At 39.2% G+C, this 27,711-nt stretch overlaps 1 protein-coding gene across 1 annotated transcript; it reads right to left on the bottom strand.

Moving 5' to 3' along the window:
• Positions 1–27,047, bottom strand: LOC311289065 (guanylate-binding protein 4-like; the record flags this gene model as incomplete). The annotated part of the gene is made up of 9 exons (XM_084406824.1): positions 26,869–27,047; positions 26,632–26,759; positions 23,439–23,548; positions 8,700–8,890; positions 8,107–8,349; positions 7,724–8,004; positions 3,767–3,979; positions 3,576–3,678; positions 1–449 (listed from the first exon to the last, which is right to left on the bottom strand). The coding sequence occupies exons 1-9, from the start codon at positions 27,041–27,043 to the stop codon at positions 1–3; spliced, it is 1,893 nt and encodes a 630-aa protein (XP_084262950.1). The 5' UTR covers positions 27,044–27,047.
• Between the last annotated feature and the right edge of the window lie 664 nt (positions 27,048–27,711).

The following is a 27,711-nucleotide window of genomic DNA, read 5'->3' as shown; positions in this document are numbered from 1 at the left end:
TCACATTAAAGGACATCTGGGTTTTGAGTTTACTTCCCGGTTCATCTTCAATATGGCCTCCATCCGTTCTTCATGGTGCCTTATCATCATAGCCATAGTCTCCTCATGTCTCCTGTTGGCGTTGTCTAAAATCACTGCAAACTCTCTAGCTCTATTACTCTCAGCTTCAGTGTTTCGTCTCTTGAACTCCTCCATCTCCTGACTCATCTTGTCTGCCTTCTCAGTAAAGCCCTTCTCCAACAGAGCAGCCTGTTCCCTCAGTTTGCAGTCCATGGCACGCTCAGCCTCCTCTCTCAGGAGCTTCATCTCCTCAGCATTCTTCTCCTTCATCTGTTCCATCCTCTCTTCATTACACTGTTTCTCTGCTTCCATCTTCTCTTGGAGTTGCCGCTGCTTTTCCTCTTTAGCTTTGATTTCCTGCTTCAGGAGGGCTGCTTTCTCTTTTTCCTCTGGTCATTCATTGGCAAAAAAGAAGGAAGAAAACAGATGAGAGAATAAATTCAAACCATGATGTTTACGGGGGCTCCATTTTACTGTAAAACTGGTCACACTTTTTTTTTAAAACTTTTTTCAAGCATGCTAACAAAATAGCGAACTTGTTACAGAACAAATGTCTATACACAATGTATTTTATAGCCGAGGATGATGTCAGTAGGTACTGTAACGACTGAGACAAATCAGACACAATTATTTGTTACATTTAACAAATAATCTTTAAAACTCACTCTGGGATCTATGGTTCCATCCCCCCAACAAGGGCAAGAAGGGTCTACCATGACTACGGTCAGATAAGTTGGCTTTATTGCTGTTAAAAATGTGGTCACGTGGAAAAAGCAGAGGCCATAGGAAAGACCCACAGCCCTTAAAACAGATCAGTTTGTCCATAAATGAATAAAGGAAAGTCTATGAATGAACATGCACCCCAGAACACTGTGTGAATGATTTACTGTCTTGTGTAGTGTCTTTTAATACTATGTATTTTATGATAGAACCAACGGTCAATGTAACCTCACCTGCATTGTGTCTCCTTTCTAATTAATCCTCATTTAATGACTCACTTTAGTGTATATCAACTTATCATAGAATGCAGTGTGTGTTTGTTATATCTATCATAAATCGGTCGAGCCAACCCTGAGAGGTGTGACCTTTCTCAGACTTTAAATGGCCTCTACACAAGCTCTTCCTTCTCTTGGCCTTCTCGGTACGTTCACATAGCTGTCCTGCATGGCCACACAAGGCCTCAGGGCAGCAGGGCTTGACTCACAACCAACCATATGCTCATTCAGGAGAGAGAGGACTCTCTCAACCAGAACTGAATCTAAGGACAACATCAGGAGTGTGGCACAATGTCTTCATTAAATGCAGAAGAAGTCAATCGCAACTCCCACCATTAACTCTTCCGACTTCCTCCCTTCTCCTGTTTGCTATGTGTGTCCGGCCCAGGGCCGGCAGGCCACAATCTGCACTTCAGCCATGGGAACGAGTCAAACCAACCACGCAAGTGCATCACCAATTCTTCAGTCAACACCGAAGAAATCGATTGAGACCCATGGGTCCATCAAAATCCTTCTTCAGAAACTTCACAAAATGTTTCAATGCAAAGGCCATGCAAGTATACAGTTAATGAGGTGCTCTGAAAATAATAAGCTGATGGTTCTTTTCATAGTTAAATGGATCTTTCCCATAGTTCCATTTCCTGCTTCTGGTTTCATTCTGTCACTCACCATTTTACCTATGCATGCATGTATGTGTGTGTGTTTAGATTAGTTATGTTTGTTATTCAGTTAATAAAACTTGTGCACAATACATATTTGGTTCTGATTCTCTGCTTGCAACAAAGTTTATTTTATGATTTAGATTTTGATTACAGGCTCTTAGTAGTACTGCACAGTAAGAAAGACATTTCTTAGAATTAATAAACAATTAACACTGTGTTCTTTTACTACAATAAGTTAGTTTTATTAACTGATCCAAATATTCATAATCAATTATAACAAGTTATGATTGATTATTAATATTTATTTACAGCTAATTTGGGACACTTGTCATGTAATGTAAAACTATGTGAGTGGCGTGGAAGGATTTTGTCACAAACGCCTGGTGAAGATTCCCCTGTCTCACTCTTCTGAGTACTAATGTTAGCTTTGGACTCCATTTCCCAAGAACCCACTGAAAGATTGTGTATTTTCAGTTAACTTTAGTCAGATGCATTTACATGGTTACTGTGCATTAGATTTAATCAACTCTGTATGTGTCTGTAAAGGTGTGAACCAAATGGCCCATACAGACAAATGGCCCATAGAAACTGATGGGTGTGAAACCACATTGCTCAAGGTAGATTGCAGTATAGATCGATCTCCTGTGGGAGGTCCTAACAGTTTTCCTTTGTTTGTAGCCCGTTTGTCTTCATGTATAAAGTTCAGTCAAACAGACAGAACTTTGGGTTAAGATTGTTGAAGGGCGACATGCTAACATCGCTGCTGAAGGACTGCTACACTACAAACCTTCAATAAATTCTTCTCCCCCACAAGAACTCTGGTCAAGCTTACTTATCTTATGTATTGGAGAAATCTAATACATTGGCGAGCCACCCAAACCACTGCTTGGCCAAATACACCAAAATCTAACACCACATACAGGAACTGATTACTGCACACCTGATCCTTATCACCACACTATTTAAACCCTGCTTGTTCAATCACACATTAAGTCTTGTTTGCCCCCGGCTGCATTTCTGAGCGTTATTATGTTGTTGTATCTTCTGCCTTTGTTGTGACCCTGCCTTGGATTACCGTTTACGACTCTTCTCTGCCTGCCCTTGATTTCTGTTTACCTGGACTATCACTTCTGTCGTTTGCTGCCTGCCTCGTACCACTGCCTGTTTTGACCACGTTGTATGTCCTGTCTCTGATATTGTTGTTCGCCTGGTATTTTCAAACCACACCTGTTTGTACACTGAGCTTGTGCTATTTAAATAAACTGCACATGGATCCTACTCACTACTCATTTGAATTTTAAATACATGGCACCACGCTTCTCATATGAAGTGTGACCCTCTTAAGGCAGATAGATTCTGCATGGTAATATATTTTTTAAATATGATTCATTGCTTTATAAGGAAATATGTGAATGCTATAAGGAAATATGCTAATGCTTTTAAACATACTAATACACAATTTAACTCTTCCCCAGCCAGAGTATTTTTAAGTTGCTAGCCACCACCAGCATTTCTGATCAGATTCACAAACCTATGACCCCCAGAATATTTTTTTAGATTATTATTTAAACGGTGAATATATCAAAAGAAAGAGTCTCTCCGGAGGCAGAGAAAGAGCCTGATCATGTTAGTTAGTTGTGCGTAAACCACTTCTATCCACTCCAAATGGTTTACACAGATCATCTTCCCTTGTTTTTGGATCCACCAGTGCTGTACAGAAGATGCTTAACAGAGTCTATTCTTGGACCCTTGACCCACCTGTCCATGTGTCCTTCAGTATGCAGAAGCACTCTCATAAGTACCTCAACCTTTGAACACCAAACAAGGGAATTGGGATTTTATGACTTAAAATCCTCACCCATAATCTTTTTATCATTCGCAGTCAGTTTCTTGTCAGCCTGCAGAATGGCTTTAGAATCCACAGACTTCTGCTTGAGAAACTCCTGCAGGACCTCTTCAGCCTATTGACATACAGGAAAGAATTGATAATTATGAAGATGATGATGAAAGAGGTCATGTTCCTGTGATTTTGTCTGACATGGGCACAACCTTGACTTCTTTATTGGCCTGGCTGTTATATTTCTTCACAATATCCTCCAGATCCTTGCAGAAGACATCATAGCCACCAGATTTAGCATAGAAGCCCTGCTTAAGATTTTTTACCATTGGTGCCGAGAGGGATGACAAGAGATCCTCACATCGTCTCTTTGAAGCTTGCTCGTTTTGGCACAGGTATCCCTCAAAGAGTTTATTAATGTTTTCCTAAAAATATAACATGTAGCATGTCAGTAGCAGTTCTCCAATGAATCAGAGGACATTTCAGCAATCTGTACATCCCTTCGTACCACTGAACCCCAGGAGAGGGCGGCAAAATAATTACACTGCAATACTGCATTTGCAATATGTATTCAGAATCAACGAAGGGCCAGAAAAGATATTACATTTTTCAGTGTTCCCTAGTGAAAAAAAATAGTATACTTAAGTACAATATTCACATGTACTTTAGTATAACTAAGTTTATTTGTGGCCCACTATAAATTGGAATATTTAAAGTCTGCTAAATTGGAACAACTAATTTTGTACTTTAGTTGTCCAAAATTAGTGCTGAAGTTCAACTAAAGTTGTATTTAAGATACTTGTTTGTGCTAAAGTGTAACTATTCCAAGTACACTTTAAATATACTCTTGTATTTAAGTTTTGAAATGCAGAATTCACTCAGCATAAATGTATCAATCAAATGTATTTTGGTGACATTACAATTGCACTGTAAGAGAGTTGAACATACATTAATATTATACTGATAATAAACTTTTAGTTCTTTTAAAACACATTGCAATGGCATTTCAAGTACACTTGAAGTGTGGTAATGGCATCATTATTGTAATAATTACTAATTTAGTAATTTTTTATAAATAATGGCACAGCTTAAAAATTTACCTTTTACAGACACCCACCATATAATTACATATAATTACAGTATAACAATAACTCACATATCATCAGAACATCAATGAGAACAGATATGTACATTGAATGTAGGAACCCCTTCGGACTGGAATTGAAACACAGGTTGCTGCGACACAAACTCACTCTATTTACCAGTTGCACAGATATACATTATGTATCTTATATTATTATATTCTTATCATTATATGGTATCTATATATTACCACGCAGATATACATTATGCAAAATGGCGGTTACTTTGTGTTCTTTCTATACTGTTACAAGTTTTATTTTAAGCAAACAGATTTTTCCATCAATGACGGCACAAGGAAAGTCTCAATATAGGCGCAATAAGTGGTACGTGACTGTAGCTATAGAACATGAAAGTGCGTTAAACTTGAAGCTGTTGAAGAAATAAAAGCCAGCAGACACAACATTAAATATCATCTGCAGAATCTTTTCCCCTTTTATCTGACATGATCTTTCATTAACTCTGCAGGAAGCGATTGCTTTAATCAGCCTAAAGTTTTGTTCTTGTGCCACACTAAAACACAGACAAGTTCTGTTCGTTCGGAAGAATGTGAACATGCAGAACTGCATGTGTTTCAGTGCATGTGGATGAAATAAAACCAGCTTTAACATTTATCTTGCGGGCTTCAACTCTCAATGTTCTTCAGAACTGTTTGCTCCTGATGTAAAACACAATGAAAGTCTCGCATTGTGCTGCGAATTTAAATGTGACGCATGAATTGAAATTATTTGAATACATTTTACGTTGTTACTTTTCATGTTGTTAAAGTTTATGAATTTGTTTGAATTTTTTACTTTTTGTGTAATTTTTGAGGACTGTTCAGGATAACATTAATTATTTGTTTAATAATTCATAATATTTTGAAGTCCACAAGTGTGGCTGAAGTCCACATTTCAAAGTGCAATGGGCCATTAAAGTACCATTAATGGGAAAAGTGTATTATGGTAGATCCATTGGAGTATATTAGGAATACACTAAAGTAATACAACTTATGATCAAGTACGTGAATTTCTTTAACCATTTCAAACTGACTATATGTTCTTTTCTTTATTTGGCATTATTACATAATTTAACTACTTTCTATATGTATGTAAAGATGCTTTGCAAGTAAAGGTCATAATTATAAAATTTACTTCATGATTTTTCTTTTTTTTGCACCTCAAAACACATTTCCTCAAAAATTGTATATACTATTTATATACTCAACAAGTACACTTTAAAATCCAACAGTGATTCTAACTAACACTTTTTAGTTCAGATTAATTGATTGGTTTGAGTGTCATTTTGTCAAGCAAAAAAAAAAAAAATTCTTAATTTGCGGGGCAATTCTTAAAGGGATGATGAACTGAGAAATCAAATTTTCCCTTGAGCTTTTGACATATAAGTGGTCATCATTCTATAAGAATATCCTGTAAGTTTAAACTTCCTTGTTAGTCCAAAAAAAGGCACAGGCGAAATAAATATTAAAAAGCCTGTTCATGACCCCTTTAATAAACTTTTCACTAATTTCCGCAGTTATTTTTCTCTGTTTGCATTCACTCATTTCCCAAAGTCATCTTAAAGCTTTTCAATTGTCAATACAACTGAGAGAACATCACATAAGCTGACTTCATAAACTGATGTTGATTTTTACTCAAATGTTTTTGTTTGAACTCGTTATTATGGTGATCAGTGTTCCCTTTGTTTGCGCACTTGAAACTTATTATTGCAATTCTCTTCCTGTTGATGCAGTGATGCAAAAAGAAATCACAGTTATTTGTATTCAAAGGAAGCGAAGTAATAAATATTATATATGAATGATATATAAAATAACTTTATTTCATGTCAAATAATGATCTTTTAAAAAAATTGTTAATAACAGTTATGTGATAAAAAATCTTGTGAAACTTTTAGTTGGGATGATATAATCTCTATATATTTGTTATAAAATCTTGCAATTGACCATGCTTGAGTCACACAGACTTCAACAATCAGCCTGCAAAACACAACAATAGTAACAAATTATCAACTACTGTCCTTTTTTAGTTACTATGATTCTTGTGTAAGTGAACTATACTAACTAAGCCTTTTTTAGGACAACATACTATTCTTATAAAAGCAATTGGTTTGCATGCTTAAAGTCTAACTAATTCGATTTTACAGTGTAGAACTCAAATACAGTTAATTATATTGTACATTTAATCATAAAAATAATTTAATTAGCAAATTGCGCATTGTTACATTTGCATTGGGAAATTCTGTCCTTACAGCACTTGTTAGCAGAAACAAACTAGATGTTTAAGTTCAAACCTAACATTTTCTTTGGTTTGCATAAAAAGAAAATTATGAGTTTTGGTAACTTTGGATTTTCTTAAGAGTTTCTGATTTAGGTGTGTGACGGTGAGAAAACGTAGGAGGCAATGGATGCAGAGTCTGCCCTTGTGTAAACCAAATCCAAAATCTATTTAAAATAGGCCTACATTTATTTCATACTAACTAGACTACAAACCCATTAATATATTTACTGACATATTGCTTAAGACTTACTAAATATTATAATTACACTTTATTTAGAGTTGTTCTTTATTGCACAATGCATATTTCTCAATATTAAGCATATGTGTTTAATATCACTATTGGTAAGATCCTGTATATGCAAGATTATTAAAGTGTACCTAAAGTATACTTGCAATAGTTCCATTTTAGCACAATCAAATATACTCAAGTATATCTTTAGTTGGACCTTACAAAGTTACTTGTTCCATGACATACAATAAATAAGTGTGCAGTGTGAGAGGGGGAGTGGCAAAAGCCAATGTGTGCTTCTTTTATCAATATATTTAACTATATAATTTGCATTTCTAATCCAAACAACGTCAAACTTGGCACTGCACTTACTCGTGCCCGTAGCAAGATCCCTGTCAACTTTGAAATCCATCTGACTAATGGTTCAAGAGATATGTGAATAACAGACACACAGATAGAAAGACGTTCCTATAATTTATAGATAGATGAACTGAAACTGGAATCTGTGAAGAGATTCGGTCTACCTCTAGAGATTTCAGGCACTCCCCGTCAGTGTCCCTGAAGGAACGTGTCATGAAGGTTTGTGTCGCCATACTGCTCAGACTTTGGTGTTCTGAGAACACATCCTTCAGTTCCAGAGGGAATGAGTCCTTCAGCTTCTCCATTCCACTCTTGTAAACTTGAAGCCCCTCCTTCACTGCAGCCTCATTCTCAATCATTGCCATGGCGAGCACAGCATTCTCCAGACACGGCACAGCCCCACTGGAGATGGTGTCCACGTACGTTTTTGCCAAATGCCCCAAAACTTCAAAGATGGAAATAGGTCAAACATGAAGATACGGAAAAGGTATTAAACAATTGTCATCTGTAAATACATGCAAACTCTTCAAATTTCTTCCTGAATCACCTCTACCAGTCACTGTGATTCCATCTTTCAGCTTCTTCACATTGCTGTCATTAAAGACAATCTTGCAGAATTTATCTGCTACCTTCAAGAACTCAGAGGAAAGGTCAGCAGGATTTAAGCTCTCCAGACAAGACACATTTTCTGGCGCAGTTGGAAAGGGGAAAGTGATGCACATCCTGGAAGGGAAGAATTTTTGGATGCACTCCCTGGGCAAGTTGTGCTCCATCACATTTCTGGAAGTTCCTAGAAAAATTTAGCACATTCTCTAGCTGCTCTCAATTGTAGAGAAGTTAAGAAGAGCATGTCTGTTCTATGAGTAAAGTGTAGCTGGCTGACCTACTGGATAAAATTGTGACTGGACATATATTTCTGAAATATGGGAAATAGTAAGCTTGAACACCAAAACAATTTACCACAGTAATGTTTTGGTCAAATGTTATGAAATGATAAATGTTATCTCAATAAATTATGATTTTTAAAATAGTAATACAAAAGATCTGTTGACAACCATTAAGTCTGAAAAGCTAGTGACAATAATTAATTGTGATTGTGAGGACTCTTAAAATAACCATTTGCAGTATTATTTTACTTGCCGTGTTTCAGTTTCAGAGCAAACTCAAGGTACTCATTTTCTGTTGCGTCTTTGTCGTCGATCTTTAGCTCCAGTGTGAAGTCCCTCACAGCCCAGATGAAACTAGGGAAGAACTTCACAAACTCACTTGAATTGTCGGTATCCTCATCTGATGATCTGACCTTGATGCACTCTGTTAGTTCAGTGACATATCTGACCGTTTGTTCAGGCATGAACACAAACTGCCAAAAACTCATGATGCATAGTTTAATCATTTTAAATGTCATTCCATGAGCTACTAAGCCAATTCACAACAACAGAGCTAATTACTTTTCACCAATACTTTTCATTACGTATCACCAAGCCTAGCTATGAAGAAAGTGATCGGGTATCAACATTAAACATAACAGCAAGAATAAGGTAATTAAGTTATCACACATTTTCTTCTCATGTCTTATGTGAATTGAGTACAAATAAAATAGGTAATAAACCAAAATTATTACTGCCGCTGCAAAACCATGGTGTTACAGTTTTTGTATGATCGCTATGACAAATTATTTCCTAAACACTTAACACAGTTAGCACAATATCCATCTGTGTAGGCTATACAATTATCACATTGCCAAATTTACAAATACTTTCACACTGTATGTCAGAACAGCACAGAAGGGAGGGGGCAAGGGCAGGGGAGAGGAAGACAAGTACCAGGAAGGAGAGGAGTGGGGCAAGGGCAAGGGAGACAAATACCAGGACAAGGTAAAGGAGTGGGACAAGGGCATGGGAGAGGAATGCCTGGACGAGGTAGAGGGAGAGGAGTTAGAATGAGTGGTGGCGCTCAAAGAAGGGCAAGAGCTAGGGTAACTGATGAAATATGAGCTACTATCATAGACCATGTCATAAACCATGGGCTATCATACAGAGAGGTTGGTAAATGACTACAGCCCAATTTCAGCCGGGACACAGTGGAAACCATTGTCCAGATTTGACAAGAAAACAACAGGTAGGATATTGTATAAGGGCTTCTCCTACTGGAAAGTGTAAATAATTTTACCATGTATTACAGTGACTGTATGCCTCCGGTCACTAATTTGTAACTGTATTTTGTCTCTCTAAGGATTCAGCGTCTACCTCCCTCAGAAGAAAGCTCCTAAATGAAGAACAGGAACTTGCTATTGTCAACATGGTGATTGCTGACAATGAGATAAAACTGAAGGACATTCAGTACAGAGTTGTAAAGGACAACCTTTTGTTTGGGAACATTGCAGCAATTTCTCTGACTTTAGCTATACTGAAACAACTATAAAAAGTTCCTTTTGAAAGGAACGGTGAGTGCATCAAAGAACTCCGTCGCCAATACGTCCAGGTAAGGTTATGCAATAGAGTCATTACTGTACTATAGTGTTTTGCAGTACACTACTCCTAAACCTGGAGTACGGTAGGATATACAGTAGGTATACAGCACAGCATTTACACACACTGTCTGATTACATGAAATGATCTACATTGACGAGGCTTAAATATTTCCTGTTCAACCAGCTCTCAAATAGGAGTCTTAACCAGATCATTTTGAGAAGGTGGTAGACGGCGGTACCGCTGGCGTACTGGTACATCATCTAATAACAAAAGGAAGAAGCCGTCAAGCAACAGGAGGTGACAGTAACTGTAAGAGTTTTTGTATATTTTCCTGACTTGATTATAGCACAGTTGTAGTAACTTCAACTATTGTTTGATTACTGTGCTCACGTGCTATGGCCGTGTTGGTGAAGTCTTGTTTGTTTTGAATTGAGAGCTTTTAATTGGAAAAGATTTGAAAGATTGAAACGTTGTTTGTTTACTGTGCTCACGTGTTATAGTCACGTTGGTTAAGTCTTGTTTGTTCACATTGGTAAATAGTTTCGGTAGTGAGGCGTGTCCAACTGCATTCAATAACGACATTGCAGGTGAGTATAAAATCAAGGAGTACCCTGGCAGCCCTCGCTGATTCACTCAGTAAGGAAACACGCTTTGTGAAACACCGTGTGGCTTTGTTCTGAACTTTTTTCGTTGGTGAAATAGAGCAAAACAGGCAATATGGTGTCTAAAATGTAAGTAATATTGTAAGTAATAAAATGTAAGTAATATTAACGTTTATTAAACTTATATCATCAATATATATATATATATATATATATATATATATATATATATATATATATATAGTATAAAATCAATATCACATTTGTTATCATGCTGATATTTGGAGAAAAACTGCACTCTTGTGATATTTATTAGCTACTAAATTATATAAATAAAGACTAAATCACGCAGTGAAAGCGTGCACTCTAAGTGCGCATCCGCACTAGTCTAATCTACAAGACTAAATCACTTAGAGCAGGGGTCGGCAACAGGTGGCCCACGGGCCAGTGAAGCCAGATTATTTTGATAGCGTCTAGTTCTGAAATAGAAAGACAGCAACAGTTACTCACAAAAACTTTGTCTTTAGTGATTTTGCCTTTAACCCCCTGGGGTCGGCGGTATCGCCGGCGATACCAGCTCGCTTTTTTTAATCAGTTCAAAAGAGATTAATTTTGCTCTGTTGACTTTGATATTACAAACAAGTTTCATACATCAATCGATCCTGTTAAGTGTGTATTTTTTTTGTGTATACTCACAATAAAAACAAAGTGTTGTGCTTTTTGCCAAATAAAGAAAAATAAACACGAAGCGAGTTCTGCCTTCTCTCTGTCAGTTAAGTCCATTCTGAAACGCGTCCGAAAATGAACAATAACTCAGCGAATACTCAGTCAAACAGGCATACAGACACACAGGCATGAAGCTTGAATTCTCTTCTTTTAAATGAAGTAATATATATAAAAAACAAATATTCTCAGCTTGTGAAATCTGTATTAAAAGAGCAATTCCAGTCGAGCTCATTAGAGCTCATTCAAATGTAATGTGACCCGCCCCGGAGAGCGCGCGCTATTCAAACGCAAATGAATGAGGCAATCCACGCAAACCTGTGAACGCCCCCATATCAGCTCGAGAAAACAAGTTTATTCAGATCATTACTTGTTTACACCGTCTCGCAGCGCTGTGAGGAATAATAATAATGGAAAATGTACCTCAGAAGTGCGGGTATTTCGAGGAGCAAGGATCCGACTGAGCTGAGGAATACTGTAGTACGTTTTTTTTCCTCTCAAGTGAATCGCGTTTCTGTTTGTGAATGAATGAACGGTAGAGATGTGCGCTGTTTACCACAGCTCGCAAAAAGACCGTTTAAATTTAAATCGCTTTCTGTGTCTGAATGAATGATGATGTTTTAGCAAACTGTATTGCTATACTGAGATGAGTAAAAATCGACTGAAATATGTTGAAATAAAATGTAGGCTATTTGTATAAGCAACGTATTAAACTGAAAATTAACATTTATATGCCCTAATATTTCATAAAAACAACGTTAGTCTTGTTACATTTTGTTGACTAGATTTGGGTACAGTTTTTACTGTAGAATATACTGCCACATCAAATAAGCTTTTGTTTAGCAATTTCTGCTCATATGTTATATAAAAATACTATTTTTGTCAAAAATAGTCATCAACTAAGATGTTAGCTGTTCCAATGTTGCCTATATTCAAACTAATGAATACATATGATAAAATGTAGGCCTATAATAATTTTTTTACAAAGAAAGAGTACACTTGAAATATTGTTGAAATTGTAATTATTGTTGTAATTGTAACCTTTTTAATAAAATAGCAAAACATATTTATAAGATAGATGTAAGCAAAATCTTAAATGGTCAATATAAGTCTTCTAAATATATCTTTTGTCCTTGCATTGTGGCTCAGTCAGTGTCACACCTGAATGAATGGCTCATTATGCAGAGTGGGTGGGACATTGTATTCTCAGGTGTAAACTACTCCCCCTTTACGCCCCCCCTCGCATATTGGCTTTCCAAGCAAAACCTGTTTTACACAATTTAAATCAATGTATTGGTTTATGTGAATGATAAAGCAAGACTATTTTCACATAATTTTGAAGCCAGAACTCGAAGCGACAACATCCATTAGTCAAAAGTCTTGACACATATTTAGTATGAGTTTTGTGGTCTTATTTCAGCAACTTTCATTTTTATTTTTTCCAATAACCACGCATAAACATTATTCTCTTAAAAATACAAACATCTACATTCATGTTGCTCACATATTATGGTAGCCCTGTTTGTGCTATATAGAGTGAATTTACACCTTTGCCATTATCATGTTTATAAATAACTGAAAAAAGCACAAATGTCAGGGCATGTCAAAACATCCCAAGGGCCCCAAAAACACCTTAGACCCCAGAGGGTTAAATTAAAATTATGAGAATGTTTTTGCAGCAACGTTTTATTTTGAGATGAATTGAGAGCTTTTAATTTGAAAAGATCTGAAAGACATTCAAAAGAGTCTGTGGATCGCTAGACACCTCTAAAATAGCCGTCATGAAATGTCTAATATTATATTCTTTGCAAACAGCGACAACTTAGTCGCAGATAAGACACACCAACTTTGCATTCACAAACCTAGTAAGGATGAACGCATAGTTGTCTTTCCATTCTTCTTTGTATGTCCTATTTTCGCTGTCAACTTTCCAACTCTTTGCTAGTGCCATTTTCTCTCACCAGGTAGCTTAAATGTTAACATTACTCTGCACACGACGTAATAGTGTAATAATAATACCTACAGCACGCAACAATAAAACAAAATGCAGTTTAGTACGTGAGGATGCCAAGGAATAATTCTAAGTGTAATAGAAATAAATAATTATTACAATAAGTTAGACTCCATTGTGTAACAAGCAAATAAAAAATGATTAAGGGTGTCACGATTTCGATTTTAAATTGAAATCGATCGAAATTAATGCTCAATCTCGATTATCGAATCAAAAAATGGAATCGTCGATGCTGCCACGCCCCCATGTCACGTCAGCTCGGCTTGCCAAGCGGAAAAAAAACCCACATGTGTTGAAGTGCTGCGAGTCAACCTAACAGCTACAACAATCAGCCAAAAGATAGCATGGCAACTGCAGACACAGGAGACCCGTTGACAGAACTTGAACCCCCTCCTCTTTCACTGGAGTCGCCGGTGTGGAAGTATTTTGGATTTCCAGTGAGTTATGTTGACAACATTCGTGTTGTTGACAAAAAAAAACACAGTTTGCAAGCTCTGCTATGTACGTATACCACATTATTCCACCGGCAGCACGACTAACATGGCAGGGCATCTCCGTAGGCACCACGAAAACATAGATTTATCTGTTAAACCGACAACTGTAACACAAACTACTCTCCCGTCTTCATTTGGAATAAAACTTCCAATAACTCATCACGTGCAAAGGCAATTACAAGCGCGCTAGGAGTATTTATATCCGTGGACATGCGACCTTATTCAGTTGTGGAAAACTCCGGTTTTAGGCATTTAATTAGCGTGCTAGAACCGCGCTACGAAATCCCAAGTAGAACGCATCTCACAGCTACGGTGATACCCTCCATGTACAATAATGTAAATGAGAAAGTTATTGAAGGTCTGAGCAGTGCACATTTAGTGGCCTTGACTACAGATTGCTGGACCTCCAGAGCAACACAGAGCTTCATGACTGTCACAGCGCATTACATTAATGATGACTGGGAAATTCAAAATCCAGTCCTTCAAACTCGCCCCATATATGAAGCTCACACAAGTGAACATTTAGCAGAAGTGCTGAGGGAAGTGGTACTGGAATGGAAGTTGAACAGACAAAATGCAACAATTCCTGTGACAACTGATAATGCAAAGAACATTGTCAATGCCTCACATGCAGCTGGATTGTCTCCACACATTGGATGTTTTGCCCACACTGTGAATCTGGTCTCCCAGAAGGGGTTGGGAGTAAACCAGATTTCCCGTCTTTTGGGCAGAGTCAGGAGGGTGGTCACTTTTTTCCACAGAAGCACCACTGCAGCAGCCGTCTTAAAGTCAAAACAAGACATGCTTCAGCTTCCTCCTCACAAGCTGGTTCAAGATGTCATTACAAGGTGGAACTCCAGCTATGACATGATCACACGCTATTTAGAGCAACAAGCTGCTACCTATTCTGCACTTGCAGAAAAAGACATAAAAAAAATGCTGAAGACCTTATCACCCTCTCTGATCAAGATGTGACTGTTCTGGAAGATGTATGTCAGGTACTGAAGCCCATGAAAACAGTTACAACCTTGATGAGTTCCGAACAGCAGCCTACTGTGTCTATGGTCATGCCCCTACAACACACCATCCTGACATCTTTGAAACACAGTGACACAGATTCAACAATTGTAAAGGATGTTAAATCTGCTATAGAGGCACATTTTGAAGAGAGGTATTCAGACCCAAGACTTCAACAGTTCCTGAATGAGAGCACTGCCTTGGATCCTAGGTTTAAAACTTTACCCCACCTGGATGACATATCTGTCTGAATGAGATCTTCAATTGTTACACACCATATGACTAGTAAGTCAAAGTCCAAATCACAGTCTTTGCTGTCCCAACTTAATTGATATAAGTACCAATGTGGAACATTATATAGAAACTGTGTCTATTCCTCGTTTAGTGAGGTCAAACATTAAATCTACTGTAGGATCTAGGAAAAATCTAATTGTGATTAAACCAGAAAATCTCAATATTAGTGAACAAAAACAATTTCTAAAGCTAGGTCTTCTAAACATTAGATCGCTCACACCTAAGGCAGTTATTGTAAATGAAATGGTCACAGACAATAGTTTCAATGTACTTTGCCTTACTGAAACCTGGCTTAAACCAAATGATTATTTCAGTCTTAATGAGTCTACTCCACCAGGATACTCCTATAAGCATGAGCCCCGTCTGATTGGTCGTGGCGGCGGTGTTGCAACAATCTATAGAGATATTCTTAATGTTACTCAGAAAACAGGTCACAGGTTTTACTTTTACAAGTACTTGTGCTAAATATTACGCTCTTAGATGTAAGAAGGAAATCCCTATTATCTCTAGCCTTGGCTACTGTATATAGACCTCCAGGGCCCTATGCTGATTTCCTAAAAGAGTTTGCAGACTTTCTCTCAGATCTATTGGTCAATGTCGATAAAGCATTAATTGTTGGAGATTTTAACATACACGTAGACGTAGATAACACAAATGATGCGTTAGGGGCTGCCTTTACAGATTTATTAAACTCCTTTGGGGTCAAGCAAAACGTCACTGGTCCCACTCATCGTCTTAATCATACACTAGATTTAATTATATCACATGGAACCAATCCAACCAACCAGATATTATACCGCAAAGTGATGATGTCACTGACCATTACATGGTAACTTGCATACTACGTACTGCTGAAATTTGTCATGTTGCGCCACGTTATCGACCAGGCAGAACAATCCTTCCAACCACTATAGATAGATTCTTAAATAGCTTACCTGATCTATCTCAGCTGCTCAGTGAACCCAAACAAACAGATGAACTATAGAACAGGAAGAGCTAAATAAACTTATCATTGCATCTAAACCAACAACATGTTTATTAGATCCAATACCCACTAAAACTACTGAAAGAAGTGTTACCTGTAGTGGAAGAGCCTCTTCTCAATATTATTAACTCGTCTTTATCTTTAGGTCATGTTCCAAGAATATTCAAGTTGGCAGTTATAAAACCTCTCATTAAGAAACAACAATTAGATCATAATAACCTAGCAAATTACAGGCCAATTTCAAATCTTCCATTTATGTCTAAAATACTAGAAAAAGTTGTGTCCGCTCAATTGTGCTCTTTCTTGCAAGAAAATGATATCTATGAAAAATTTCAGTCAGGATTCAGACCGCATCATAGCACAGACACTGCGCTCGTTAAAATAAAAAATGATTTACTTCTAGCTTCTGACCAAGGCTGTATCTCAATACTAGTTTTACTCGATCTTAGCGCTGCGTTCGACACTATAGATCACAAAATACTCTTAGATCGACTACAAAATTACACTGGTGTTCAGGGACAAGCATTAAACTGGTTTAGATCATACTTATCAGACCGTTACCATTTTGTCTGTTTAAATGGGGAAAAATCTAAGATAACGTCAGTAAACTATGGAGTGCCGCAAGGATCTGTGTTAGGCCCTCTGCTATTCTCAATATATATGTCATGATCCTGGCTCTTCCTATCCTTTTCCGCCCTCTTCTGGTCACTTGCCTTATCACACTCACCCGTTTTACGCACGCACTCAATCACTCACTCTCCTCTTCCCAGCTGTTTCCTATCTTCTCCTGCTCTACTCAAAGTACATCACACCTGTCCCCTTTTCTCTCTGATTACGTTTGCTACTTCTCCTCTCTCTTCCTCCTGCCTCTTTGTCAGATTGTTCGTTGACTACTGATGAAAGAAGTATCTTGTTGCACACCCGCTCTTCCTTATCCTGTCTTGTCCTGTCCTATCCTGTCGGGGATTCATCTAGCTGCAAGTATTACACTGCTTATGCTCTAACCAGCTCTCTGTGTCTAGTGCTGCTGCAGTTCCCCGCTGTGCGTCTTCTGTGCACTCTCCTGTGTGACCAGAGGCTAGCCGCCAGCTGTGCCCGAGCATTTACGCTGACCACTGTCTAAGCTCGCACTCAAGAAGATTTTTCCGTTGATGATTACTGGCCGTATGTTTTGGCTGTTTCTGTTGTGATTATTCTCAAGAAGATTTCTGTTTACTCGCCTTGCTGGTGGCTGCCTCATTTTCATTCTATTAAAGGACTATTTGACTGTCATTCGCTGCTGGGTCTTTTCTCACTTCACAACAGTACAATCTGACCAAGATGGACCCAGCGAACGAGACTCCTTTACAAGTTGCTGTTGAGCGTCAAGGTGCCTTGCTGGGCAGGCATGAAGAGGAACTGACCGCTACGAGACGCGTGGTGGAATCTTTGGCTGCGCAGGTGTCTGATCTTGCCGCGCAGCTGCATCATCTCCGTCAAGAACCCTCTTCATCATCTCTGCTGCCCACGTCTCCAGAGCCTAGAATAAATAATCCACCGTGTTACTCGGGTGAGCCAACCCAGTGTCGTTCATTTTTAACACAGTGTGAAGTAATTTTCTCTCTTCAACCCTCAACTTACGCCAGGGACCGCGCCAAGGTCGCCTTCGTGATTTCCCTCCTCATCGGGCGGGCTCGTCAGTGGGGAGCGGCCAGCTGGGATGCGGGGGCGGATTTTCTGGATCGTTTCTCCCTGTTCAAGGAGGAGATGATTCGCGTCTTCGATCGCTCGGCACATGGAGCCGAGGCTTCTCGCTTGATCTCTTCTCTTCGTCAGGGGAGACGTTCAGCCGCTGACTTCTCTATAGAGTTTCGCACTCTTGCTACGACTTGCGGCTGGAACGAGCCCGCGCTGGTGGCCCGTTTTCTGGAAGGGCTCAACGCAGAAGTCAAGGATGAGATCCTCGCCAGGGAGGTTCCCAGTCTTCTCGATCCACTCATCGACCTCGCCATCCGAGTGGAGAAGCGTTTCGACCTGCGACGACGAGCGAGAAGTACTGAGACTGTCTCTCTCTCTCCACCCCCATCCTTTTCTCCATCTTCTACTGTCACGGAGGTTGCTTCCGAGCCCATGCAGCTGGGGGGCTTACGTATCTCCTCAAAGGAACGAGAACGGAGAATTATTAATCGGCTCTGTCTCTACTGTGGCTCCGACAAGCACTTTGTGTCAATGTGTCAAGTAAAAGCCAACGCTCGCCGGTAATAGGAGGGATACTGGCGAGCGCTACTTCTCTGGTCCCTTCTCATCAAACCAACACTACCATCCCGGTTCATCTGCACTGGCAGGGGTTCTCAGTCTCTACCAACGCCATGATAGACTCTGGGGCCGAGGGGAATTTCATTGACGAGACTTGGGCCCGTGAGCAAGGTATTCCTCTCATTGATCTGAAAGACACTCCCCTTTTTGCCCTAGATGGTAGTTCCCTTCCCAAGGTCTGGCGTGAGACAGTTCCTTTGTCTCTCACGGTCTCTGGAAATCATCGCGAGACCACTTCCTTTTTAATTTTCCGTTCCCCTTTTTCTCCCATAGTGCTAGGACATCCCTGGTTAGTTCTGCATAATCCCCGTATTGACTGGTCTAAGGGAACAATCCTGTCATGGAACCTGTCGTGTCATGTTAAATGTCTTGTCTCTGCTATACCTCCTGTTTCTTCTGTTTCTGTGTTTCAGGAGGAGCCAGGTGATTTGTCTGGAGTGCCGGAGACGTATCACGATCTGCGAGCGGTTTTCAGCCGTTCCCGGGCCACTTCTCTCCCTCCTCATCGTTCTTATGATTGTTGTATCAATCTTCTTCCCGGTACTATGCCACCCCGCGGCAGACTGTACTCTTTGTCGATTCCTGAGCGCAAGGCTCTTGAGAATTACCTCTCTGAGGCTCTTAGTGCGGGTACTATAGTTCCTTCCTCCTCTCCTGCCGGCGCAGGTTTCTTCTTTGCTACTCTCATCCTTCCCTGAAGATGGTACTCCTCTCGTAGTTCTTAGAAACTTCAACATCCACCTAGAAAAGCCTCAGGCTGCTGATTTCCACACTCTGGTTGCCTCATTCGATCACTCAAACGAGTACCTACTGCGGCTACTCACAAATCAGGTAACAAATTGGACTTTATTTACACGTGCTACTGCTCCACTGACCATAAACTGGTCACTCCACTACACACCTCAGATCACTTCCTCCTCACTCTTAACGTCAACCTGCCTTAGGACACAAAACAACCTCCTCCACAGGTCACCTTTTGGCGAAACCTACCCAACACTACACCACAACTTCTCCATCCAGCTAGGTTCGTCATCGATAACTCCATCAAGGTCAGCCAGGAACCTTGGAGTTGTGATTAATGATCAACTGAACTTCACAGACCACATTGCTAGACCTTCCCGGTCCTGGAGATTTGCCTTATACAACATGAGGAGGATCAGGCCCTTCCTATCAGAGCATGCTACACAACTCCTTGTCCAAGAGCTTGTTATATCCAGACTGGACAATTGTAATGCTCTTCTGGCTGTTCTCCCAGCTTGCACTGTCAGACCTCTGCAACTGATCCAGAATGCTGCAGCTAGAGTGGTCTTTAACAAGCCAAAGAGAGCACACGTCACACCTCTCCTCACAAAATTGCACTGGTTGCCAATTGCCACTCGTATCAAATTCAAGGCACTGATACAGAACAACAACTGGCTCTGCTCCCTTTTATCTAAACTCATTACTCCAGACTTACAGGCCATCCAAAAGCTTGCGTTCACTTATCAAAATAATTGTTAGTTTCAACTAGGGATGCTCCGATCAGAATTTTTGCAGCCGATACTGATTACCGATTTCTTGTCATGGTGACTGGCCGAAACCGATACCGATGCTTAATATACTTAATATAAGACAAAGATAAATACAAACAAAATGGAGAAAATTGACACAATTTTTATTTAAAAATTGTCCAATAGTAAACTTGAGGACAAAATAAACATTTAATCACCTAAAATGGAGAAGTCTGATGTAACGTAAACATTGTCCAATACAAGTCTGAGCAGGACAAAATTAATTTACAAAAAAAATGTTTAAACTCCTAAAAGAACAAATTGGAGTAGTTTGATGCAACTCAGTAGGGATGGGGATTTCAAGCAAAAATAATATTCGAAGATCGCTGGGTATTTGATTATTATTCGAAAATCATATCCCTCCCCCATATGCATGAACACATGCATGTATAGGCTACACTCATGTGAGAAAAGCGGAGCGGTGTGACGCTGAAATATAACTTAAAAAACGTAAAAATACGTTTCATATTTATGTTTAAATAATATAATGTTCTTTTTAAAATTGTATCTATGTTGATTATATGAAAAAGGAACCGCATGAGCTGGGTAAGATAGGATCATAAGATGCCCAATATATCAGGAGACATTTGGAGTGGGTCAGACATGATTTTGACCACTTTAATTAAGTTTTGTTTTGTAGAAAGCCATTCTTTAAAGTGAATTTCGTTTTGTAAAAATTGTATCTTAATTTCAATCAATGTTTCATCAACCAATTGCCTGGACTGAATAAATGACGCAAATATAGAAGACAATATAATCAGGACACGGAGGCGCCGGAGCGTGAACTGGAGCGCGTCTCATAAATGAACCGAAACTCAGCGTATAAGCTACTTGCCTCACAGACCTGAGAAATATATGTATAGAAAGCTTGAAATTACTACTTTAATAAAAACAACAATTCAAATCGATAAGTAATGGGCTACTTTCTGCTAATCCGTATGACGTGTGCATTTCTCTCTATAGGCGCGTTCACTACATGCGAAGATGGTGAGTCAGCATCGCCAACTGTATCTTTGCAGCCAGAAAACACTAGTTTATTAATAAACAATTAAAATGTAGCATGCTGCATAAACATTAATTTTGGTTTAGTATTCATATGTATTTAATTAATTAAATTAATATAAATATGCGATTAGACTAATGGCTTAAATGAACTACTACTAGTCAACTAGAAAAAAACTTTAGTCGTTCACGTTAGGGATGTCCCGATACCACTTTTTCACTTCCGATACCGATACCGATGCCGCAGCTTTGGCTATTTGCCGATACCGATATCAATCCGATATTTTTATTTTATTCTTGAACTAATACTAATAATAATAAAATATAAATGGAAGCACTTTGCTCAATTAGCCACATAAAAACATCTCACTCAAAAGGAGAACAAATACTTCTCCAGTATATAGTCCACAACAACAGTTGATAATGAAAGACTGCCAGCCTTTATTCAAGACCTTGAGATATGTTTGGTAACCTGAATGAATTTCAAATTAATTTGCTATATTTCAGATCAATATATTTGTTTCCTTAAAATTTTAAGTAACTTTAACTTTATTCTCATCTGAATTATAAATCATTTATTTCTGTATAAAATAATACTACTTTTTAAAAAACACATTTGATTTTCTTTTTTATTCAATGTAGAATGTGTAACTTAAAAATAAACAGATTAGTGCTCTGTTTTAGGACAAGAAATGAAAACCAATGCAATGATGAATGTCCAAAAGATGAGATCATTTTTGCTTTTAAACAGCGTGTGTGTGTGTGTGTGTGTGTGTGATTTTGGTTGGGTGACAGTTACAGTTTGACAAGAGTTTACAGTTTGACAAAAGCACAATGTTGTGTTTTACACAAATATAAGTAGGCTAAACACTTTTTGCAGTTTTAATGATGTCCTGTATGAAAATGACGGAGTATGTTTTTATGTTTCGTTTCCACTGTTCGATCGCGCCCGTGCCTCTCTCTCTCTGACACACACACACACACACACACACACACACACACTGTTCATCATCGCACATCGCAGCCTGTTCATTTTGCTGCGTTCACACCAAACGCGAATAGAGCGTCAAATTTGCGTCTATCGCGTCTAGTTCGATGCTTGAACAGTTTGAATCCATTCGTGCGTTCAAAGCGAATAGGACGCGCCGCGCGCGTATAATGATAAAGTGAGCGTTTGAAGCGATATAGACGCGCGTTCAGAGCTAAGGCGGGCTACAGATTAGGTGTCCCTAAAGAACCCGCATATGCGCGTATCTAACAGTAACGTTAGTTCCGTATTACATTAATTAATGTGCACGCGAGATTTATTTATTTTAAAATCCATGCACCGAACGTACGTTCAGTACTCCACCCCTAATGGGTATCGGATCATAGTATCGGATAATAATTTTTCTCCCCTCCGATATCCGATCTAGTATTTTGGGCCAGTATCAGCACGATACCGATGCCGTGGATCGGATTGGGACATCCCTAGTTCATGGGCAGCCCAACTTATTTCACATATTTTCTAACCAGCATGTCACAAAGGCCGTTCTGAGCGAGCGGCGCTGTGTGGACTGAGCGAGCGAAGCATAATCTTCAGAAAGGTGCACTGCTCCTCCATGTGAGATTTTTTTGTAACATACACGGCAAATAGCTAATTGTTTTTATTGTTTATCGAAACATTATAGTCATTTTACACCGGCGATGACATGACTGCATCGCCAGATCATTTAAGTCCCCACGCATCATGTACCTCCTCACGTTTTGACGTCATCAAATTATGATCGGTTTGTGAGATCGGCTAGTACCGGTCGAGTCATAAAATGTGATTATCGGCCGATACCAATCTCCGGCCGATCGATCGGAGCATCCCTAGTTTCAGCCCTACTGTAATGTGATAAAGGCTATGTCTATTAGCATTGCATTATAAATATACATTATTTCCATGAAAATATGAAACTTAAAGAACAAATAAATCAAGTATCGTCTAAATCGTGTTTGTCTTCGTGTTTCATCAGTCAAAACGTCTCTATCTGCGTGTGATTCAGTTGCAGCGAATTCTGGATGTCTTTGAACATATTAGGGATTTCCTGGAACGTCATAAGATTTATGACTTTGTGAGTCTCACTTGTGGACTTTCAGTATGAATGAAACAGACATTAGATGAGAGTGTTTGGCATTCCATAATACTTACATTGCCTCATTTTAGGTAAAAATGTAATACATATATCACTATAGAAATTAAGTAAACTTGAGAATATGACCGCTCAGACAGTACATTCTGTTTAGTATGAATGTAAACTGGACATACAACATTTGCAGTGTTGTCATTAACATGACTTGCCAGTGTCAGTTGTGTTGCTTCACTGCCGTTCACAAATCCTCTCCCATGGCCTGTAGTGTACTTATTTGTTCTGATCTATATAGGTATCTATAAATGGTCAGAAGGATACTGCAGTTCCAATACAGCCTTGTTGTCAATCGTCCCTCGACTGTTGTAGACCAGAGTGCTGCTCAGTAACACAGCCAGACAGAAGATGTTTGTGTCATGCTTTGGGTCGCCCTGTGAGGAAGAAAGACAATCATGGACATGGGTCGACCAAAAGTTTGTTGGTTTTTTTGCCATTTTTTAAATGATCAGCATCGCCCAATAAGTTTTTCTGTTTTGCCAATAAACGTCATATGCTGGACTTTTATTCATGAGTTCCCATTCTCCATCTTAATTCGTTTACACGTTTTACTTGTTTGTGCAGTAGTAGCCTTCATAGTGTGAAAGTTGAATACGGACACAGTGTTCCACTAAACGTCAAAAGATGTCTAAACATCTTTGCTTGTTTCAGAATGGGACTGTTCATTTACACGCAAAAAGCTCATCATAACAGGGTTTTCAGTATCTCAGTGACTCAGTTCACACTTAATGCTGTTGCCCATGAACTCAGCAAGTGCTGTGATTTTGGGTTGCTTATAGCATACATTTGCAAATGTAACACCACCAACAATCTTCCCAAATTTGTCCCAACAATAATTTATAAATAAATGAACAAGAGAAGTTTTAGTGCGCGTGCACATGAAGGGGGGTGTGGGGAGTGGAGGAGAGAGAAGCATGAAGAGGGAAGTTAGCTAGAGGAGAGATTTCCTAGACAACGACAATGACTATGGCCGACACACGACCAAAGAGTCGACGTTCCTATGAACAAATAGCAAAGAATAGGGAAAAGGAGAAGGAACGCGCAGAGTCCTGAATTTACATCGGAAAAGCCTTCGACTCGTTCATGATTGTTTCAGGAAGCACGGAAGGGAGGGGATGAGGATGAGGAGGAGGGAGGGTCAAGTTTGCCTCCATTTTGTTTGACAATACTTCAAACGTCAACAAGAAGTGACGTCACCCAACATCGCTTAGAGCACCTGTAATTAAAATAAAATAATAAAATAATAATAAAATAATTTATCGTATAAATGCTTAATGTTCCAGCTATTTGACTACTTCAGAGGTCTTCAATCCTGCTCCTGGAGGGCCACTGTCCTGCAAAGTTTAGTTCCAACCCTAATCAAACACACCTGAATCAGCTCATCAAGCACTTCAGAATTGCTTGAATATTCAAAGGCAGGCGTGCTGAAGCAGGTTGGAACCAAACTCTGCAGGACAGTGGCCCTACAGGAGCAGGATTGAAGACCTCTGGACTACTTGGTAGCACATTATTTTACAGTCCTGTTTCGCATGAACATACTATATACTTAGAGTAATTACAAAAACTGGGTAATAACTAGGTACTAGTCCTGAATCTACCCCTAAACCTATTCTTAACCCATTCTGAACATAGTTCCCTTATATTACCCAGTACTTTCTTAGACAAGTACATTGAAAGTGCACATACTGTAAATTAAAGTGCAACCGACTACTTTTACAGTGCATGAAGTGCACTTTTTTTACTGTACAGTACTAGCTAGTATTTTAGATTATTACACATGAAGTGTGCATTATGCCGTAAATTTTATAAAACAATAGAAAATGTGGATTACTCTGAATGGGAATGAGTGATATAGCCTAGTTTTCTAACACATGGATTTGCTTTGTCAATTTTGTGACTAAATTATTTAATAATATGATGTTCGAAACATTTAATAATACACTGATGTATTTCAACAGGTTACATATGCACACGTATTGAGCCTATTCTTTATCTGTCCATTAGACACACCTATACCCGTACAACACAGGGCCTCATTGCAGCAACTGGTATGCACATGTTATTTACCGTTAAATTTAAATTACATAAGCGATATATGTCAGATTTATCAGCTTTATATTGGCCATCGGCCATCAAAAAATCTATAAAGATCAACCACTAATCATGGAGTTAGATACTAAACTGTAGGTAGCCTTGGATTTGTATTCACATCCATCTCAATGAAAGCTGCTCAACAACTGCAAGATACAACTTTTAGGTCTTTATTTTGACGTGGCTAAATCAGCTCAAAATAGTCAGTGCCAGTGGACATGTTTGTAAAAAGCCTCAAGTAAACATGTGTTAATCAGATTTTCTTTAAAGTGTAACTCAACCCCTGGTCAAAGTCGAACTACACCCACTGGCTATATTTGAAAAATGCTGGAAAAGTGGGCAGAGCCCAGCAGAGACAGAGGGGACGAACCGAGGGCGGGGCTGACCAGGGGGCGTGCATCTGAGACCTGCAGTGGCAGATTGGGTGGGACATGTCCCCACAACTTTTTGCCAGGGTCGATTGTGTCCCCAACACTTTTGAAACATCTCGCGGAACGGATGTACCAATACAAATAAATAAAACATCTCCAGTTAACTCTAGCAGAGCATTCATTTCGTTCGTTTGTTAAATAAGAGGCGATCTAGCGCTAAAATGTGTAATTTTTTTAAATCAAGTGATCAAAGTGCTCGTTGCCGCTGCGATCAGTGGTACATACAGTGTTCTCTTGTGGCTCGCGCACAGTCTTCTGTGCAAAGTTCTGCCACTGGACCATTATAGTACATACATACATCAAATGACAAATTAAACACAATGTACTGTTTAAATCAATTGCTGGACATCATAATGGTATTGTACATACATCTGATTTATGATTTAGCATTGTATTAGCGTCTCTTATCAATTCGAGCCGCTCGAACTGCGGTCTTAACTCCTGATGCCGACGATGCTAGCGAAGGTGGTGGTGAGCTCGTGCCAGGGGTAGTGAGCCGTTGGCAGAGCCAGCATACGTCACGCGGGGAAACAACTTCCAATAGGAAAATTCAATTGCAGTAGCCACCGTTCAACTTGAAGAGGGCAGCACTCAGACGTTTTTACACCATATAAAACACTTTATACCCAAATGTCAAAACATTTACTCAAATCAATGACCAGCACTAATAAAGCCCCAGTCTTACAGATCATTAACAAAAAAAAGTTGGTTTTAGGGTTTAGTTACCCTTTTTTTTTTAAAGTTAAGCTAGTAAAAAAAAGAAAGTGCATGGCAGTTAGGAAAACATTGTTTTAAATTCCCTGCCTGGCTGCCTCCTATTTAAATAAGCTGTACTGTGTTTTTTTTATATGAATATGGTTCTCTTCCTTTAAAGTGAAAGTATTCTTGTGACATTTGATGCTAGTTGTGTTTTAGTAGTTTACTTGTTACGTCACCTTTTCAACATCTCCAAGTCCCTCAGTGTCCAGCAGCACCAGAGTAGTTCCTGCTTTAGTGGGGTGAGACACACACCACATCCAGATGCCCTTCGTCTTGGACTCGATGGTTCTGCCCAACGCAAACCCTGATAATGCCACACCAAAAACCTCCCTCAATGACTTTTGTGCATGTAAGGCCATTCATTTAAACTGCATGATGTTTCTCCTAAGCTTTTGGATGCTCTCAGTACTAACCTGTTTGTTTTCCTGCGAGGCGATTCATCAGGTAGGACTTCCCGGTGCGGTAGAGACCCACCACGGCCACCACCACCACTGGCTGCTGGATCTGCTGCAGGATCTGTAGTGCTGAGTCCTGCACACACAGCTTCCCATCTGACCCAGTGTCAATCAAGCAGACTGGTTTGTCCATGGTCACTGGAAATGGAGTTGTTGAACAGATATACACATTTTAAACCTTTAAGTAACTGTTTACTTCAGTGTACTAGAAGTAAAAAGTGGATTGAGAAAATACCAATTAGTCCATCTCAAGTGGGCCAAATATTGTAAAGTTGGTGGCTTGACAATTATAAGGCCAAGACATCTGCTATGATATTATGTTTCGTACACGTTATACGAAATACCCTGCTTTCCACTTCTGTATACATAATTCCTGTTTAATTGCTTTGTTGTTGGAGAGGATATGAAACATGGAGAACCCAGGTTTATTCTAGCATAAATCATTGAGGAAATCTTATTTTGACTTATAATACATGTTAGACCAGCAAAAAGAAGTAGCAATACGCAAATTGTATCTAACCAGCAGAGGTATGTATGTGTGTTAAGGCCTCATTATACTTCTGCGTCGGACCTACGCCGGAGCCTATACGCCGTAGGCAACGTGTTGGTTTTAATTTATACTTCTGTGTCGTTGTCCGCGTTGACGCGTACCTAGGGAGCGTGTGAAACCCCGAGGGAGGGGTTCTGGCAGACCAATCACAGCGCTTGTGTCTGCGTAGAATTGACGCGTTGTTACATTTTTGGAGAGGTGCACGTCAGGGTACGCCGTAGGGTACGCGCGCTACACACAGCCTACGACGT

Source organism: Rutilus rutilus, assembly GCF_951802725.1.
Source record: "Rutilus rutilus genome assembly, chromosome: 4".
NCBI lineage: Eukaryota > Metazoa > Chordata > Actinopteri > Cypriniformes > Leuciscidae > Rutilus > Rutilus rutilus.
This window is presented reverse-complemented; position numbering and strand designations above follow the sequence as displayed.